The 20,205-nt window shown below is 42.6% G+C and overlaps 1 protein-coding gene across 4 annotated transcripts in view; it reads left to right on the top strand.

Annotated features, from left to right (window-relative positions):
- Positions 1-20,205, top strand: part of GRHL2 (grainyhead like transcription factor 2) — a 116,855-nt gene that overhangs the window by 36,389 nt on the left and 60,261 nt on the right. For all 4 annotated transcript variants that reach the window (XM_006760277.2, XM_006760279.2, XM_006760278.2 and 1 more), the window contains exons 2-5: positions 993-1,188; positions 11,028-11,095; positions 15,446-15,839; positions 19,621-19,676. In XM_006760277.2, coding sequence (XP_006760340.1) covers positions 993-1,188; positions 11,028-11,095; positions 15,446-15,839; positions 19,621-19,676 — 714 coding nt within the window. The remainder of the gene's footprint in view (positions 1-992; positions 1,189-11,027; positions 11,096-15,445; positions 15,840-19,620; positions 19,677-20,205) is intronic.

The following is a 20,205-nucleotide window of genomic DNA, read 5'->3' as shown; positions in this document are numbered from 1 at the left end:
GCGGGCCGTAGTTTGCCCACAGCTGGTATAGGAGTTACTGAAATACAGTGTCTCATTGTTCCATTTTGTTTCCATCTCCATGAACAAGTGAAAGAGGGCCAGCAGATGAGTGCCAGCGCCTCTCTAGGCTCCTTCACTTGACAGCTGGGGCCCTGACTGGGGAGCTGCTGAGGACTGTCATGGTCTTTGGACACTTGAGCCACTGTCACATCCTCTTTAAGAAATTGCCTTGCTTGTCAATTGCTGCTTTACCCAAGTTTGGCTTGGTCAGGGTTAATAAACGCTTACCCAGCCCCTTTCTGTCAGCTCTCTGCTGAAATCTCTACTGCCAGTTCTCTAGACACACTCCTCACGCTCCGTTGATGATTTTTGTAATCTGTAGCTTCTATGTCATTTATAGTAGGATTCTGTGGCAGCACTGTCTCATCATCGTGCTTCTTATTCTCATTATGCAGCATATCTACGAGTCTTGTTTGCAGAGTAGCTTACATAGCCTTTTTAATTAAGAGACTTGCAGTAGCCTCTAATTCCCTAGCAATTTCACGTGTAGATTAAACTAGATGAGACAATTTTTAGTAATCATTAATGTGTGATTACATTTATGTATTGCCCATATTTCTAATTAGACCTCAGAACGAAATGAAACCTGCTTCCTCACAGGGTTTCATTCTAATAGTCATTAATGAGGAATAATCAAATTAAATGATTTGGCTCCTAGAATAATTGGATATGGAAAAACCAAGTATGAGGGGAATGAACTTCCTCTGCTTATACAACCTTTCAAAGAGCATTATTACTTCTCACAGACAGTGAAAATATAAACCAGGGACTTTATCAATGCCATGTGGCAGTCACTTTGGTTTTAATCTTCATTTGCCCTCCATTCTGGGGAAGTACAAATTAACCATAGAATGTGTATAGTGTTAGCGGGAAAGGAATATTTCTCTGATAATGAACCTCATTTTATTTATTTATTTTTTTTGCTTTTACAGTAATAAACGACTGGTGGCCTTAGTGCCCATGCCCACGGACCCTCCGTTCAACACCCGAAGAGCCTACACGAGTGAGGATGAAGCCTGGAAGTCATATTTGGAGAATCCCCTGACAGCAGCCACCAAGGCGATGATGAGCATCAATGGTGATGAGGACAGCGCTGCTGCCCTTGGCCTGCTGTATGACTACTACAAGGTAGATCCCGCAGCCCCGCCTCCCTCCTCTTCAGCCCCCAGGGCCTCCCCTCAGTGTGAGAAGAAGGACAGAGCCTTTATCCCAGGCCAGAGAACAAGTGGTATTTCCACACTTCTGTGGAATTCAGCCTCTCCCTGTGCTCATTGCCTCACTGGTTTCCCATTGATGAAGCACAGCTTCCCGCCCACCAGAGGCAGGTTTCATTGGGATCATTACTTCTGTGTTCTCTGTTCACGTGCAGACATCTTATTTACGTAGAATTCCTATTCCACGTCATATTGCAAACACTTTAACCTGATTATTGTTTTTAGTGATTAAGAATATTACATTGTGTCGTAATATTAATTATATTAATTTAGTGATTGCTCAGTTGTTGGTCATTTCGGCTGCTTTTAGATTTCTATTTTATAAAGAACATTCAGGGGTTTTAGACTTTTCAGGTTTATAAGGACTATTTCAATGAATGCTTTTGGGGTAGACCTTTGTAGCCATTTCAGAACCTAAAGTTTGTTACAATTCTGTTTCCATTTGTTTTGGTGGGTACTAAATATTTTGAAGGACCCTTAAAATAAGTGTAATACACTTATATGACAAAAATACCTGCCATAAGACACCTTCAAAATAGGAGTATTTCAAGAAATCAAACAACAAACAGCGATCTGTCTCAACTATAAAAGACTATGTATCTGATATGACCTGCTCCCTTAGGACCAGTGAAGTGTAAAAAAATCAGCCAGTATTTACTGAATGAGGAGATTTATTGCCGCTTTGATTGTAAACAGCATTGGCTAATGCTGGGATTTGGCTCAAAGGTGAGACTGGTGGTGTTTATTTGGCTGGTTGGGCACAGTGAACTTCTTATTTGAGAATAAGAACTGACTGCCCACATCCCCCCACTCTCTCTATCATGAGAAAATAACCTAAGAGAAACCATTTTCCTTTTAGTAAGTTTCGGTCTTGGTTTCCTATTTCCTTCCTGCTTACCACTTCCTGTTTCCTTTCAGCCGCCTCTACTTTTCCAAGTTGAGTTGTCCCTGTTCCTCTCCTAAACCAGAGTTTCCATGCTTTCCAAAGATCTGCCCCCCGCCCCCCTACACACACACACACACACACACACACACACCAACAACAACTCTTCCAGCTTCTTCCCATTTTCCCCATTAAAACACACCGAAGGCTCCTCTGTGGGGAGATGAATGAGAGCCAAGCCACGCTGGCCTTATCTAAGATGCAAGGCAAGATATGAGTAACTGACAGGTCAGGCCATTGAGGCGAAATTGAATGAGGATATTATTAACTCAAATAAACAAATCTTTTCAAAATGTATACACAAAAAATGTATACACACTTTAATAGCTGATAGCTCAATTTTGAAAATGAAATGTATTTTAGTAAACACTGCCTTTATAATTATTCAAAGTGTGTGTATACATTTTTTTGAGATGCCCTATAGATGAAGGATTTTCCACTGGTACCCTTGCCCATCTATGCTGATTTCCCCCCCTTACCAAGAGAGTGGAGTTGGCAGATTTTGACAGTCATCTTGGGAAGGTATAGAACTCCCACTGTGGCTGCTGACATAGCAAGAAAGGGTTTTAATTTTGCGGGGCTTGGACTCGAGATGAAAGCATGTGTTAGAGCCTAAACTACATTTCATGTACATAGGGCAGTTTCCTCCAGTGAACAGGCAGCACCTGAAAAAAAAAAAAAAAGAGCCTGAAAAACAAAGATGGTTTCATGGTAGGCTTTTCTTTCTCCTTTTCTTTGTTCCAGTCATCTTGGGAAGGTATAGAACTCCCACTGTGGCTGCTGACATAGCAAGAAAGGGTTTTAATTTTGCGGGGCTTGGACTCGAGATGAAAGCATGCATTAGAGCCTAAACTACATTTCATGTAAATAGGGCAGTTTCCTCCAGTGAACAGGCAGCACCTGAAAAAAAAAAAGAGCCTGAAAAACAAAAATGGTTTCGTGGTAGGCTTTTCTTTCTCCTTTTCTTTGTTTGTGGTTGTTTTATACTTTTAATTCTTTTTTGACTGAGGAGCTCATTTGAAAAAATACAAAGATGAATTCTACATGTTTTGGAGTAAAAATTTCAAAATTTATGGAGGATGGTCCCCAAACACAGAATGTATCAGTTAGACTCATGTACTAGGCCAGTCCTTGAAGGTTCAGCTTAATGGACATTTGTGGTAATACAGAATGTTCCGAAAAGGCCTCATCCTTAGAAAGAAATCACAAACCGTTTCCTTCATGATAAAAAGAAATAGTCAACACTCGATAGTTTCATCAATTTTTAAAATCTAGTAACACATCATTAAAGTGACCCTGATTTAATTACTTGGGTCATTACAACTTCTTTTCTGCAACTTTTATAACTATATTAAAATAATGTTGTTAATAGTTTCATGAGGCTAGGAGGAAATATATTAAATATATTTTGAAGAAATATATTGCTCCATTTTTAAAGTAGATTTTATTCCATTACTGTGGAATGGTCATAATTTCATATATCTTTACTAGAGGGTTATTGTTTTGTATTAATGAAAAAAGAAAAACAGATCAAAACAAAAATCATTAGAATTTATGGAAACAATGTATTTTATTTCCCAGAGAATAATTATTAGTAAATATGTCACCTGGATTACCTCACCTGTTGTACATTTTTAATATTTAAAGGAGATGAAATATTGCTTTTTGTAAATACTTAGAGATGCAGAGTAGACACTTTCCATAAAACTCCATTTGTAGCCAAGTCTGTAACTCTTTCTGCTGAATGATTATTTTCCACGATTAATTTACTAATTTAGGATATAAAATATTTAAATAAAGTATTTCCTAAGCCTTTGTAGATTAATATAATAACATGGCTTTGTTTATTTTATATAAGCTTCACTATATTTGCTTGAAACATTAAAAACATTAAAGGGTTAGTCTTGTTTCCAAAAATTTTGTGTCCAAATGATCATTTTCACACCTGAGCCCTTTGGATGTTCCTGTTTATATAGGCTGATGTTAAAGTTATAGCGAAGTTTAATCTACATTGAGGATAGACTCTTTTGTAGTAAGGAAAAATGTTATTAAAAAGAGTTTAGTTTTTGGAGAAAAACGTTGGGAAGTCATTGTAATAATTCTCTCCACGTTATTATTTACATTTTATACACGTTTACTACCTCTTTGGAATGCTCTTTGATTCTTTCTGTGATCGACACCATTATTCCTTACTCCTCTGCCTGGAGTGCCTTATCCCTTAGGGGACAGTGGTGGGCTTTGTCAGAGAGGCGTGTGTGTGACACACAGTAGGCACTAAGGAAATGGTGGTCCCTGTCCTTAGAAGCTGGCATCGGCATATCACAGTATTATACTGTATACATTTTAAAGTCTTTTTTAAAAAAAATGCTTAATTCACTTTATTTATTTATTTTTCTTGTATGGAATTATGTGGTAGGTCACAGCTGGAACCTGGATCCTCTGCACAGAAACTGCATAGAAACTCCGGTGTGGGTCTTTACAAGGTGGTCAGTGAATTCCTGACAGGGAGGCGTGGTGCACAGTCTCTTTCCAGAGCTTGGGGGTGAGATAGCTGTAGGTCTTAGAGGTGGCCTTGGTGAAGTTGCCCCGATGGCAGTGCAGCCCCTGGCTGAGGTGTAGCAGTCATGGATACCAGCCATCAGAAGCAGCCTCTTGGGCATGGGGACTGAGACGAGGCCTGTGTCCCTGGGGGCACCATCACAGAGCCACAGCGGTGCTCACCTTACAAGCCAGTGTGGGGCTTGCCAATCTTGTTCCCCTAGTAGCCTCATTGCACGGGACAGTAAAGAGCTTGGCTAGGATGATGGCTTCACAGATGACAGTGGCTACTTCCTCAGGGCACTTAGCATCTAGACTGACATGTCCATTGTAGTCCCCCAGTGGCCACAAATGCCTTTGACCAGCACGGGTCTGCGTTTGTACTGGCTTTATGTTCAAAACCTCTTCCTTGGCGTTGCCTCCAGGAAAAAGTCAATGATCTCAGATCCCTTGATGGGCAAGGAGAAGAGATAGATCTCCTCCAGGGACTTGATCTTCATGTCTTTGTCCCTGGCCTTGCCTCTGGGAGCTCTGCAGCCCCAGTCCTGGCCCTGAACATGACCAGTGACCCAGGCCTGGATGCCACTGCCACATCATGCACCCAACCACTGCAGCCTCCCGTTCCAGGGCCCTGGGCCCCAGGCCCTTCTGCAGCACCTGCATCATCTGCCATCTGTGTTTCCTTGGAGAAGAAATGGAAGTCTTTTTGCCTACATTTTTAAACTGTCACCACAGGATCACAGCAGGGAACCCTATCCTGTTTTATGGTTTATAGTTCAAGTAACTAAGTGGGATTTACTCAAGGTCACAGGTCAATTCTGTACATTTCTTAATGTCTATTCCATTATACAGTTTTAGTTTGCTCAGGCTGCCATAACAAATTGCCACAACTGGGTGGCTTAAACAACGGATTTTTTTTCTCTCTCAGAGTTCTGGAGGCTGGAAGTCTGAGATCACGGTGCTGGTAGGGTTGGTTTCTAGTGAGACTGCTCTTTATTTCTTGCTTGCAGATGGCCATCTTCTTGCTGTGTCCTGACATGACTTTTTCTCTGTGTGTGTACCCTGGTGTCTTTTCCTTTTCTTATAAGGACATCAGCCCTACTGGGCTTAAGACTTCACTTAACCTTAATTACCTCCTTGATGTCCCTATTTCCAAATATAGTCACATTTGGGTTTAGGGCATCAACTTATGAACTTTGGGAATACACAATTCAGTGTTCACCAATAAAAATTTTTTTTGGACTTCCGGGCAAGATGGTGGTATATGTGGTACTTGTCTCCTCCCACAACCACATCAAAATTATCACTATACTACACAACAGCCATCATTCAGAACTGCCTGAAATCTGGCTGAATAGTAGTCCGACAACTAAGAAATTAAAGAAGAAGCCGCATTAAGACTGATAGGAGTGGGGAGACATGGAAGAGGCTGGTCCCACACCCAAGTGCGGCAGATAAAAATCAGGAGGGAGCGCTGGCCAGTCCTGTCGACCCATGCACTGAAGGGTCGCGGGTTTGATTCCCACTCAAAGGCACGCGTACCTGAGTTGCAGGTTCAATCCTCCATCTGGTCAGGGCTCGTGGTGCTGAAGGAAACCAATTGATGTATCTCTCTCACATCGATCATTCTCTCTCTTTCACCTCCCTCCCTCACTCCCTCCCTCTCTCCTACTCTCTCTAAAACACAATGGGAAAAATATCCTTGGGTGAAGATATAAAAAAATAGATTAAAAAAAAAAAAAGGGAGGTACATCTCAGCTGCAGAAGCCACACACCAGGCCCCCCAGCCCAGGGTTCCAGTGCCAGGAAGAGAAGTCCCCATAACTTCTGGCTATAAAATCCAGAAGGGATTGAGGTTGAGGGAGACTGATGCTGCTGGAGTCCCAGGCAGTTCTTCTTAAAGGGCCCCAAATGCACCAACTTAACTCAGATTCACTCCCCCTGAGCTCCAGTGCTGGGGCAGCAGCTTGAAAGGCACCAGAAACATAGAGGGAGGAACTGAATTGTTCAGCATAGGTGAGAGAGCTGGGAGGGTGGCTTTCTCCCATACAGAAGTGCTAGCAGAGGCCATTGTTCCTTTGATGAGCCCTTCCTCCACACAGAACCATCAGCCGGGCACCATATCTGACACTCCATCAACCTGGCTATCACTGTTTGCCCCGCCCTGGTGATTCACTAAGGTCCTGCCCCACCCAACTTTCAGGCTCACCCAAGCTGTTTCCAGTGGCTCATGCTTCAGATTTTCCTAAAATCTCTCAAACAAGTAGCATCTGGCCTCAGCATGCCCCCTCTTGCTAAGTGGCTCAGTCCTGCACTAGCAGCAGCTGGCTTTGGTTTGCAGCTTTGCCTCACCTGGGCACCTCCAAGCCCACCACAAGTAGCAGCTATCTGCAGATCACTTTGTAGCTCATGCCATGTGGCCCTGGGCAGAACACAGGTGGCAGTTAGCCCTGGCCTGCACCTCAGGGGAGGCCCAGAGCCAGCGTACACAGTGGACAGCTTCAGATCACGTCAAAGTATTGCCACCCAGCAACCTCCACATGTGACACACTCAAGGGCCAGACTTCTCAGGCATCAGAGCCCTACTGAATAAGTCCTGCTCTGTGGGGTGGTGATGCACTGTGGTCAGAGATCAGTGGCCAGTGGTTTGTGGTCACAGCCAGCCCTTACAGCTGATCAGCCTGGGAGTAAATATCTCCCATTGATGTGCCAACAATAATCAAGGTTCAACTACATGAGGAGGATATACATAGCCCACATGGGGCACACCTCAAGTGCCCAGCTTGGGTGATCAGGGAGGCTGTGCCAGTGGACTCAGAACACCTGCTGCACTAGGCCAGTCTACCAAGCCTGGGAGACAGCAGCTCTGCTTAATATATAGAAGCAACACAGGGAGGCTGCCAAAATGAGGAGACAAAGAAACATGTCCCAAATGAAAGAACAGAACAAAACTCCAGAAAAAGAACTAAACAAAATGGAGACAAGCAATCTACTAGATGCAGAGTTCAATGAACTAAGTGAACTAGTAAGTGTGCTCAGTGAATTCAGTGAGAATCTCAACAAAGAGATAGGAAATATAAAAATGGAGACAGAAAGCATAAAAAAGAGCCAGTCAGAAATGAAGGATACACTAACTAAAATTAAGACTACATTTACAGGGAATCAACAGTGGAATAGATGAAGCAGAGGGTTAAATCAGAGATTTGGAATATAAGTAAGCAGAAAACAACCAATCATAACAGCAAAAAGGAAAATAAATCCAAAAATGAGGATAGTGGCTGGAAGGAAGAGAGAGAGAGAGAGAGAGAGAGAGAGAGAGAACATATTTGAAAAAAATGACAGAAAACTTCCCTAACCTGGTGAAGGAAGTAGTCATACAAGTCCAGAAAATACAAAAGGTCCCAAACAAGATGAACACAAAGAGGCCCACACCAAAATGCAATCATAATTAAAATGTAAAAAGTTAAAGACAAAGGGAGAATCTTAAAAGCAGTAAGGGGAAAGCAGTCAGTTACTTTCTACAAAGGAGCTCCCATAAGAATGTCAACTGATTTCTCAACAGAAAGTTTGCAGGCCAGAAGGGATTGATAAGAAATATTCAAAGAGATAAAAAGCAAGGACCTATAACCAAGATTACTCTACCCAGCAAAGCTATTATTTAGAATCAAAGGACAGATAAAGAACTTCCCAGACAAGAATAAGCTAAAGGAGTTTGTCACCACCAAACCAGTATTACATGAAATGTTAAAGCGTCTTCTTTAAGAAGAATAAGAAAATAGGGCTGTTGGTGGCTGAACCAGGAAGCAGGCATTCAGAGGGAGGTACGTGGATTTAAGTCCCATGGAATTTATTGTAAGGTCGTTATCTATTTTTAAAAGTTTTTAAAAATATATTTTTATTTATTTGAGAGAGGAAAGGAGAGGGAGAGAGAGATAGAAACATCAATAATGAGAGAGAATCATTGATTGGCTGCCTCCTGCACATCCCCCAGTGGGGATTGAGCCTGCAACTGGGGCACATGCCCTGACTGGGAATCGATCCCTGACCTCCCGATTCATAGGTTGAGCTCAACCCCTGAGCCACTCCAACCAGGCTTGTAATGTCTTTAATGCTTGTTTATATTATAGCAGGTATCAGAATTTCATTGTTGAGGCTGAATAATATTCCATTGTATGTATATACCACATTTTGTTTATCCATATATCTATATATGGACATTGGGGTTTCCACCTTTTGGCTATTGTGAGTAATGCTGCTATGAACATGGTTGTGCTGTGTATTGAATTTTTATGTTTATATATTATCTTTAGTAGATGATAGGAACAATGTTTTATTAATCTCATTTCTACCCAGCATTTAGCAATGCCAGGAGTGTTGCATGTAGACTCTCAACATTGACATGTGAATGAAGAATTTATAGTTGATTTATTTTATTTTTATTTAAGAAACTAGGGGCCCATCATGCACCTTGAAAGGAACTGTGGGCTGTGAGGCTGCGGAGGGCACAGGGGCGGGTCTCGGCCCATCCTCCGGGCCCTCAGCTGGCCCCTTCCACCACACTTCCCAGTCCTCTGTCTGCTGGCAGCCCTATTCCCACCGCTGCTCCCATGAGCTGACGGCATCGGCTCCACTCGCACCCACTACTGGCACCAGCCCCAATCGCTCAGCACCATTAGTGGGTGTGAGTGGCGGCTGCTGGCCCCAATCACCCCTCAGGAGCAGGAGAAGGTGCAAAAGCCCTCAGGAGCGATTGGGGCCGGCAGCCACTGCTCACACCTGCTGATGGCGCTGAGCAATTGGGGCCAGTGCTGGGCGCCGGCAGCGGGTGCGAGCAGAACCAGTGCCAGCAGCAGGTGCAAGCGCTGGGCCCAACTGCAGCACATGGGAGCAACGAATTTTTAGTAACCACCAGAGGCTTGCCCCCGATGACAGAAACTGGTGCCCCATCTTGGTCTGGTGCCCCCACTCACCTACTCCACCATCCTGTTGTGGCCGATGCCCGCCATGTTCCACGTGCACCCCATGGTGATCAGCACATGTCATAGCGACTGGTTGTTCGGTTGTTCTGCAGTTCGGTCTATTTGCATATTAGCCTTTTATTATATAGGATACTTGTATCATACAATCTAAATGCTTCTAAAAAATTAACTCATCTAATTTTACTGAAAACTGTGAGGTCTAAAGCTACCATAAAGCCTGTTTTATAGATAAGGAAAGTGAGGCAGAGTTTAGTTAGTGGTAGAGCTGGAGATTCGAACCCAGAGTAGGTCTTGACTCTTAGCCACCCTGCTATGATGTCTCCTTAGTCCAGTTGACTGGGCTGGCATATAATCCAGGTGAGTGGAAATTGTAAGAATTGCTAGGGGAATTCAGAAGAGAAACACGTCTCATAAATGCTCTTTTATGTCAAAATAGTGAGGACTGCATTTTAGATGCAGAGGAGTTTGGCTAGAAGGAAGATCTAGAAAGAACAAAGTAAAACACCCCCAGCCCCCCAAAATTATCCAACCAACCAAATCCAAACCTGCTATTTCCATGTGTGAACACTATGGCAGAGATATGCAAACAATCTGAGCTGCAGTAGGGTGATTAGAAGGTGATCAGAAACTGCTGGTGGGGTGTGCCTCTCCCAAGTAGTACTTTTCCAATCATGTTTCAGGCAGTGTATCGGCATTGTGCCTGTGTAGACAATAAAAGTGTGTTAGAAGAAAAAAACTGTGGAAGCAGGTCCCTGAACCATGTAGAGAGGATGGTAAAGGGTGGTCCAGGTATGCCAGACACTGCTCTCTTCACTGGACAGTGCAGCCCCTGCCCAGTTTGCTCCCCTTCATGTCAGCACCTGCAGCCCCTCATCAGAGTAGAGGGTCAGTGCCTGTTCCATAATAGGGTGCTTGTTGTAACTCCAAGATGGTTCCTGTCTGCTGTAGGGCACAGATGTCCAGATCCATCCTTCATTTATTGTATTCCTTTCCCCCATCCCCTCCCAAGGTGGGCAGGGCTGAGGAGTGGCTCAGGTTCAGGACGGTTGTCCGTGTCAGCAATGCACAGCAGAATCATGATTGTGTGGCCCTCCATTTAGCATCACCCCTTTGTGTCTGGCCCACTGTTGTCGCACCTACTCCACCTTTAACCAGCCCCTGGCTATAGCAAGTCTGCCGCCTTCCTCTGGAGAGTGCCCTGTTCCAGTTTTTCTGCTCCTATTGGTTTCTAGCACTGCACGTGGTCACAGCTGCATCTGTGTAAGTCTCACTGATGGTTTCTGACATTCCCAGGTTCCTCGGGACAAGAGGCTGCTGTCTGTGAGCAAAGCAAGTGACAGCCAAGAAGATCAGGACAAAAGGTACCGTGTTAGTTAAAGGAAGATGCCTGGCTTCCAAACATCTCTTGTTTGATGTTCTTGTTTGCTTTTTTTTGTTTTTCAAACAGCACTAAGCTATAGGAGATAGGGTCATAGCCTCCTCTAACTGTCTTTGGGAGTCTGGGCCAAAACTAAGCTATAGGAGATAGGGTCATAGCCTCCTCTGTCTTTGGGAGTCTGGGCCAAATCCCGATCTCTCAGTAGGGAGAGAAAATTGCATTTTTTTGATTGTGCATCCGAAGGGTCACGAGCAGGCTCTTGATATACCTACCCCCTTCCGAGGAGGCTGAAAGTCCCCATAGTTAGAGGTGAGTTAGATGATAGCCCACGGCCGAGGTGAGGTTTCTGCCACTCCCACGGCTGTATCACTGTGATCAGGCTCCTGAGGGGATCGCACCTGGAGCTTGCTTTGGATGAGGTGGAGGAAGGGGCTCTGGGTAGCAGTGGACACTGTCAGGGAGGAGGCACAGGACAGATGTCAGGGAGATCATTACGTAATACTTTCCTGCAATCTTGACATAAGAACCAATTGGGAAACAGGATACAGTCCTACAGATTGAAGTTAAAAAGGGAAAAAAAAGTTTTATTTCGGAGGAAGTGCTATTTGGAATCCGCAGTCTGTATCATTTCAGTCCCGCCTTAGGTACGCTTACTCATCTGGTCCCGGGCAGGACTTCAGGCCTCCCTGAAGGGACAGACCCCTTGTGGTATGTCCGTGGTGACTGGCGTGACCTCTTTTTGACCAAGATGATCCCGACATAAGGAGGAAACTAGAAGGGACTGAACCATCTTGCTCAGCTACTTCTTCCTAAGCGGCCAAATACGTCTCTTCCACAGCAGAAGGGAGGGCGCCCCCACAGTATTTCTCTACTGCAGTTTTTTTTCAAATGGAAATATGAAGCCAGGAGAAATGAAATCCCCTGCTGGCACTTATGGCAGACTCTTACCTGGCCTTGATAGGGACTGCTGGTGACATTATGATCTTATTATATGACTAGCAGTGGGGGCCACCCCACCAACTAGCAGCCCTAAGCTGTGCATCATCTCCAAGGTGTGCCCCAGCAGATGATTATGACTAGCTCATCTGATTCAGCTAGGGACCTGCTGATGCCCCACGCTGCCGTGGGCCCTGGGTCCTGGTTGGCAGTAGTGATGACCGGGAATAGAAGGCTGCCACTCTTCAGGCCCTGTAACTTTTCCTCCATCTAGCCACTATTTATTAAGCTAAGACTATGCTGTCTGCAAGGTCCAATATCAGCAATCATAGAGGGATGGGAGCGCAAATGAGTCTCGGATGTGTACTCTGTCTGCATCATAATAGACAAAAGAACCATGTTTTATGAAAGCATTTTTCAGAACACCTTTCAAGTGACAGGCGCTCATTGTATTTTAATGGTTATTTTTGTGATTTTAATGGAATACCTTTAAGAAAGCTGGCAGTGAGGGTACACAAAACCACCTTGTATAGACTAATTGTGACTTAGTAGACGCTGGCTGAATGGAATTTGGGAGCATATCATTTGATCGGCGGTGCATTCATGAATTAAGGTCCCACGTGCTAACATGATATCATTACAACTGCATACGGAAGTTGCTTCTTTGGAAAACAGACTTTCAATGACATAATCCAAAAAAAATTTTTTTAAAGTATATTGAATGCACCATTCTTAGCATTGCATTTTTCTCCTTTTATAATATTTGGTTCAGTTTTAAATTATATTGCAGGTGAGTTGGTGTCTCACAATAATTCTTACTTTGTTTTAATCATCCATTTTTTGGATGTCTTTCTAGAACAGTGGTTCTCAACCTTCCTAATGCCGCGACCCTTTAATACAGTTCCTCATGTTGTGGTGACCCCCAACCATAAAATTATTTTCGTTGCTACTTCATAAGTGTAATTTTGCTACTGTTATGAATCATAATGTGAATATCTGATATGCAGGATGATTTTTAATTTTTACAAATTAAACATCATTAAAGCATAGTGATTAATCACAAAAACAATATGTAATTATATATGTGTTTTCCGATGGTCTTAGGTGACTCCTGTGAAAGGGCTGTTCAACCTCCAAAGGGGTCGTGACCCACAGGTTGAGAACCACTGTTCTAGAAGTTCGCCCGCATCAGCTTTGAAAGGCAATGCTGTCCTACAGAGGCCCAGCTGCACGTTATAGGATGCTGCTGAGCCTGCTATCTCCTCATCCTATAATAATGACTCAGCTAGATTTATACAACTCCATCGTTTGCTCATCTCTAGTAACACCAAAGATCCCTGACTTACTTTTTGTTTAGAATTCCGGCATTTTATATGAATTAAAGAATTAAGAACTGTGGACGAAAATGAACTCTTTACCTATAGAGGAGTTGGTTAACTTGTCATATTTTGGCAAAGCCATTAAGACCACACTAGTTCCAAGCCCAGAGGAGTGGAAACTGGGTAATTGCTTTGGTAGCTAATAAATGTAGACCAACACTTCTACACTCAACTTGCAGGACATTACCCACCAGTATTAATAGTTAATCCTCCACAAAAAGGTCTGGGGTAAAAGATTTGGCCACGAAAGCAGGTTATTACTTAAAGCCAGAATGTTTGCAGACTTGCGATTTTATTCTTTAAAGGGTTATTTTCTAGAATGATTTGTACAGTTCTGTGACAGACTCAGAGAAGTGGAGATATTTTTTCTGTTGGCTGTGTCCAGGCGGAGCTATTCTTTCCTCCAGCTTCACTTTGAAGTTTTATCTGAAAAATCAAAGCTGAAATACCAAGTCCTGCTTGAGAGTTAGGCAAGCTCAGAAGCGAATGGACTTCCTTTATAGAGAGGAGCCAAGAGAGCTCAACTCTTGGGAGAACCAATTTTATTAGAATATCTCTCTCTGTGAGAGATGCTGGGAAGCCCTACAAGGAACATGCTAGTTTAAATAAAGCAGACAGCGGGGACAGGGCTCCATGCAAGACATGTATTTTCTCTGGATATCCATCAGAGTAATCAATAAGTAAGTGAGAGGTGGCCTCAGATTTTACTGACCACAGAGACTTTGCTAGTAAAATCATTTTGTTATCAATAATAATCTTCCATCAACCAGTCTCTCTCTGCTTCTGCTCTCTCCCAGAATTCTTTAGTGTAAATGAAAATATTCTAGCCTGGCAAGAATTAATTTTCTAAATCCTCCTTTCTCTTTGTACCAGCCAGGAGGTCTGAGATCTGAGAGATCTTCTTTTACAGTTACACCACTTCCTTAAGCCCCGAATGTAATTCAGTGCTAAGGCTATGAGTGAGCTCACGTTACTCCTTCATTTAGTGAAAATATTTAAATGATAAATTCTCACTTCTTACTTTTCCTACAATTTCTAAATTTTAGTGTAGTCCACAGGGAAGTGGAAAATATCCTTCTCACCCGCCCTCAAATGACCATATTAGTTCTCCTGCCTTTTTTAATAAAACTATTTTAAAATCTTTTCTTTTGAAAGTTTTCAAACATCTGCAGAAATAAAGAGGACCATGTAGTGACCCCCAAATGCCCATCTGATCCTCTTGATCCAGCAGTGATAACGCTTGTTACACTTGCTTAATCTCTACCTTTTCTCTTCCCTTCCTTTTCTTTTTTCGATGGCAATAGAATTTAAAATAAGTCATGTCATTTTACCGCGACTCCTTCTGATTTGTATATCTAAAAAACCCAGGACACTTCATTACATAATCTCAAAATCCTTACCACCCCTAACTAAATTAACATATTTCCTTAATATCACCTAACACCCAGTCCATATCCAATTGCCTCAAAAATCCTGTTGCCACATAAATGCCTCTTTGGTTTGTTCAGATCGGGATCCAAACAAGACCTTCTCATCATATTTGATTGTTATGTCTTTTTAAATTTCTGCTAGTCTAGAGTAAGCCCCCCATCCTTCTCCCTTTTTCATGCCTCTGACTTACTGAGGAAGCCAGGTCCGTAGGACGTGCGTGCGGCTTTCTGGTTTGTCTGATCGCTTCTTTATGATGTTGGCAAAGTCTTTCTTCTAGTTCCTGTGTTGCCCGAGAGCTGGAAGTTAGATGTAAAGGCTTGCTTAGAATTAAGGTCAACTTTTTTTTTATTTTTTTTTAAAGTGGTAGCACTTGCTAGGTGGGGCTGGTTGCAGGAGGCACACACGTGTAGTTGTCCTAGGGATGCAGGGAGCCTTTGGATCCCATTGTGAAGTTCGCCATCAGCCTCTCCTCTGATTAGGATACGTTCATACCCACTGATCATCGCCTGAACCGTTATTTTATCAAGGGCTGCAAAACCGCGAGCTTTCTAACTCTATCCGATTTTGGGGTGGGTTTCAACGCACAGGAACTGTCTCGGCACCAGCGAAGCCCAGAGTAACTTGAGCGGAGGAGAGAACCGAGTCCAGGTCCTAAAGACTGTCCCCGTGAACCTGTCCCTAAACCAAGACCACCTGGAGAATTCCAAGCGGGAGCAGTACAGCGCCAGCGTCCCCGAGAGCCCGGCCATCATCCCCGTGTCGGGGATCACGGTGGTGAAAGCCGAAGACTTCACGCCCGTTTTCATGGCCCCGCCCGTGCACTATCCCCGGGGAGACGGGGAGGAGCAGCGCGTGGTGATCTTTGAACAGACGCAGTACGGCGCGCCCGCCATGGCCAGCCACGGCCCCTACCTCAAGGATGACCAGCGCAGCACCCCGGACAGCACCTACAGCGAGAGCTTCAAGGACGGCACCTCCGAGGTGAGTGCCCGCGCTCTCGTTAGTAGCAAGAACCCCAATCCAGAACCCCCGGCTAAGTTCATTTTAAATTTAGAAACAAATTTTATTTAAGATCTGTTGAATTTTTTTTTATTTTTTAAATATGTTTTTGTTGATTTTAGAGAGTGAGGAAGGGAGAGGGATAGAGAGAGAGAAATATCGATGAGAGAGAAACACATCCAGGCTGTCTTCTGCACACCCCCACTGGGGATCAAGCCACAGCCGCCACCAGGCATCCCAGGAAAGTGTCCCCACTGGGAATCGAACCAGTAACCTCTTGGTTCAGGGGTCAACGCTCACCCACTGAGCCAAACCGGCTGGGCCCCTCAGCTAACTTTTGTTCTCTATTTCCTTTTAAAGTGGGATAAATGAATTGAACTGTGAGTTGACGGCTATTTTTAAAAATGTGTTTGTGTCTTTTATTATGAGCAGGTTTTAATAAACCATTGGTCTAGGTATGTGGAGGAATTTTTTTTTGTGACACTTAGCTGTTTTAGTTTTGATCTTAAAAATTAAATATTTAGCTCAAACCGGTTTGGCTCAGTGGATAGAGCATCGGCCTGCAGACTGAAAGATCCCTGGTTCGATTCCGGTCAAGGGCATGTACCTTGGTTGCAGGCACATCCCCAGTAGGAGATGTGCAGGAGGCAGCTGATTGATGTTTCTCTCTCATCGATGTTTCTAACTCTCTATCTCTCTCCCTTCCTCTCTGTAAAAAAAATCAATAAAATATATATTTTTAAAAAATAGTCTGTTTAAAAAAATTAAATATTTATAAGGAATGAAGAGATTTTTGTGTGGGAACTTCCAATTTTTTAAAGTTTTCACCTTGACCTCTTCTAGTTTGTAACCTTCCCAAAGGGTGGCTAAAGTTGTCTGCCTGTGCTTTTAAAAAACAATACAACTTTCTTCGACCTTGTCTGATTGAATATTCAAGAAAGAATTTGTATTTTCAATAATCAAGTGTGTGTATATGTACTTTGTACTTATTCTTCTCCTGTGCCCATAGAATTTACAGAAACAGTGATCTCCGCTTGCGTGTTTGTTTTAAAATCACTCCACATGGGAATGTGAGTACATGCTTTTTCACTGAAGGGTTGCCCTGATGTTTTTCTTACTTGGCGTAGAAATATTCCATTAGTCACAGAAGAGTCCGTGGATGTTGTCCAATGTCAGCGAGCCATCATGCTATTTGGGGGATGTGTTATCAGTTGTGTTTGTGTTGTAGATAAAGAGGCTGGTGAAAGGAAGCTATTGTATTGGGGGTTTTATTTTTAGGTGCATGAGAAAGTAACTTACCAGAAACTATATATGAAGATTATTCCCACTGCATTTGGAATATTTTAGCTGCTCTCCTAGTCTTGGAAATCAGTGTTTACCTTCCATATTGTATTTCAATCTGATGTGAATTAAATGGAATGCTCTAGTATGATCTTGAGCTGTGGCATTGCCAACAGGCTCTAGGTTAGGTGAGCTCAGTAACCTCACCAAGTAAATTTTACTAAGGAAAATTAGTCTAAAATCTAGTATTCTTTTAGGAATATTATTAAAATGTCTAAGACCCTTGTTGAATGAGCAGGTTTCATTTGCTAGTAGAGACTGACTCGTGTGTGTGTGTGTTTGTTTGTGTGTGTGTGTATGTAATGGTATCAGGAAGGGAGTAGCTTGGCCTAAATAATTAAGAAATATATAGATGCGCTACATCAATGGCAACGTTGGCTGTCTGCTTGCCTTTAGGCAGCCTACAAATTATATCAAAAGATTTCCAAACAGTTGTGAAAACTTGGTAACTGTAGCCAGAATGGCCCAGCATTTTGGTTCTAATTCTTCATACTAAATCATTTAGGGCCATGTGACCCATTAGTGTGAGCATGTCTCATGAAGGATGGTGATAGATTCCAATTGGACTCTACATTTAATTTTTTTAAATTTGAAAGACAGTGTAACAGAATTAAGGGAAAAAATTTCAACTTGAGAATAGTAATTCTGTGTCTAAAACATATCAACTACTTTTTTCATAGTTCTTGTTCACATGCACTAATAGTTATTGGAGCGATTCTTTATTTCAGTCAGCATATAGACCAATCTCTCTGAGTCTGAACAGTTGTAGTATATCACACCTTTTCATATCACCCGAGGGATTAGAATCATAGACGTTACAAGTCCAACATGTTTTAGTAGGGTAGCTTATCCTCAGGCTGCAGAGCTCTATGACACGAACAATAAATTTATTCAAGGCCATGTTTATTAATTCTGGTTCACCCTGTGTTGTTGCAGGTTATTACATATTCCTGCAAAGACTTTGGAAATGCATCCCCTATATCTCTAAAATACTTCCTTAAATATCTTTTTCATCATGCTATCCTCATACTCCAAATTTTCCTAATTCTTAACTAAGTATAAATACCTTTTCATAAATTTGTCCAATAGAACTTTCTGCAACGGTGGAAATTGTCTTTTATGCTGTCCCAGATGGTAGCCACTACTTCCATGTGTCAGTGTTGTATTTGAAAGGTGGCTGGTTGACTGAGGAACTGAATGTTTAACTTTATTTAATCTTAATCAATGTCAGCACGTTTGGCTAGTGGCTACTGTAGACTTTCAGATTCTTCCTTCATAACCAGGGCAGACCTATGTCCTTGACTCCATCTATGTACCACATTTGTACCTATCATTTTGTCTTGGTCCTCTCTCACCCCATTACTTTCTCTTAATTTCTTCAGTAAAAGGTTCCCTTTTGCTCCAAGGGTCAGAGCAAAGTTCACAGTCTCCATGAAATCTTCTAATATTGCAGGTTTTCCTTTCCTGGCAATGCCCATTCTGTGCTTTTCCAGTCAGGACACCCGCATGAATAAATGAATGATTCAACATAGTCATTTGCTGTACTTTTGTTTCTTTTGTTGTATTTTTGTTTCTTTTGTTGTTTTTCATGTGAATTTACCCACCAATATTTATCTCTCCGAGGACAGTGCCGTATAGTTTTCCTATATTTCTCCTGGCACCAAGAGGATGATAAAGCCTCAAAAAATTCCCATTAAATGCTTTGCTGATTGATTGATTGATTGATTATAAAAAAAGCTTAAATCTGAATCTTTGATTCTCTGTCATGGACCCATGGCTTCTCAAATAGCCTCCCGGAACAAATTAAATTAAGTAAATTTCACTAAGTTAAAAAATCAAGGTTCCACTGTATAACGCTTACTGTTCTTATACTTCATTTGCATATTTAGTCCTTCTAATCACTATAAGCAGGCATTTTACAGGTGGAGAAAGTATGGCCCTTGCTTCAGTTCACACAGCCAGCAGGCGAGAGAGCTAGAACTTGACCCTACACAGTCCTGCTCTAGAAACTATGCTCCAAACCACTCTACTATAATGCTTGGACTATAATGTGTATAATTCCTGTTCCAGTAACTCAAATTCTCTGACTTGGAATAAGCATTAGAGGTAATAGAGATGTTTTATATGTCTGAGGAAACAGTTTCCAGGACCTGCAAACACTTTAAGAACACCTGCAGGCGCGTGAGTAATACACAAAGTACAGATGCTTTTTGTTGAGGGCAGTTCCCATTGTGCGGGCGATGTGTGGGTTCTGGCACAAATGGCAGCCCTTTTCGCTGCAGCTGAAAGTGTAATACCCAAAATGTATAATTGTCCTTTCTAAGGTGAGGACAGGGCAGTCTGGATACATTTATCACTTTTTAAAATGTGTAATAATGACTCACTTCTTGGTTTTAATTTCTATAACTTGGATATTTTGTAGAAATTTCGGAGTGCTTCAGTCGGGGCCGAGGAATACATGTATGACCAGACATCAAGGTAGGTTACCAGGAGATGCCCCTGGAAACTGATGAACGGATGAGTCTTTAAATGTACCCCCAAGCCCTAGCTGGTTTGGCTCAGTGGGTGGGGTCGAACGATCCTTTCACAGGGTGCGCCTAAGACCATCGGAAAACACATATATAATTACATATTGTTTTTGTGATTAATCACTATGCTTTAATTATGTTCAATTTGTCACAATGAAATTGGGGGGTCACCACAACATGAGGAACTTTATTAAAGGGTTGTGGCATTACGAAGGTTGAGAACCACTGGGCTAGAGTGTCGGCCTGTGGATTGAAGGGTCCCAGGCTCAATTCCGGTCAAGGGCATATACTAGACATGCCCGGGTTGTGAGCTCAATCCCCAGTAGGGGGCGTGTGAGAGGCAGCCAATCAATGATTCTCTCTCATCATTGATGTTTTGATGTTTCTATCTCTCTCTATCTCCCCCTTCCTCTCTGAAATCAATAAAAATATATTTTAAAAAAAAGAAAGTAAATGTACCCCCAAGTTATACTTTCTAA

Source organism: Myotis davidii, unplaced genomic scaffold, assembly GCF_000327345.1.
Source record: "Myotis davidii unplaced genomic scaffold, ASM32734v1 scaffold497, whole genome shotgun sequence".
In the NCBI taxonomy this organism is placed as follows: Eukaryota; Metazoa; Chordata; class Mammalia; order Chiroptera; family Vespertilionidae; genus Myotis; species Myotis davidii.
Note: the sequence above shows the minus strand (reverse complement) of the source record. Positions and strands in the feature narration are given on the sequence as shown.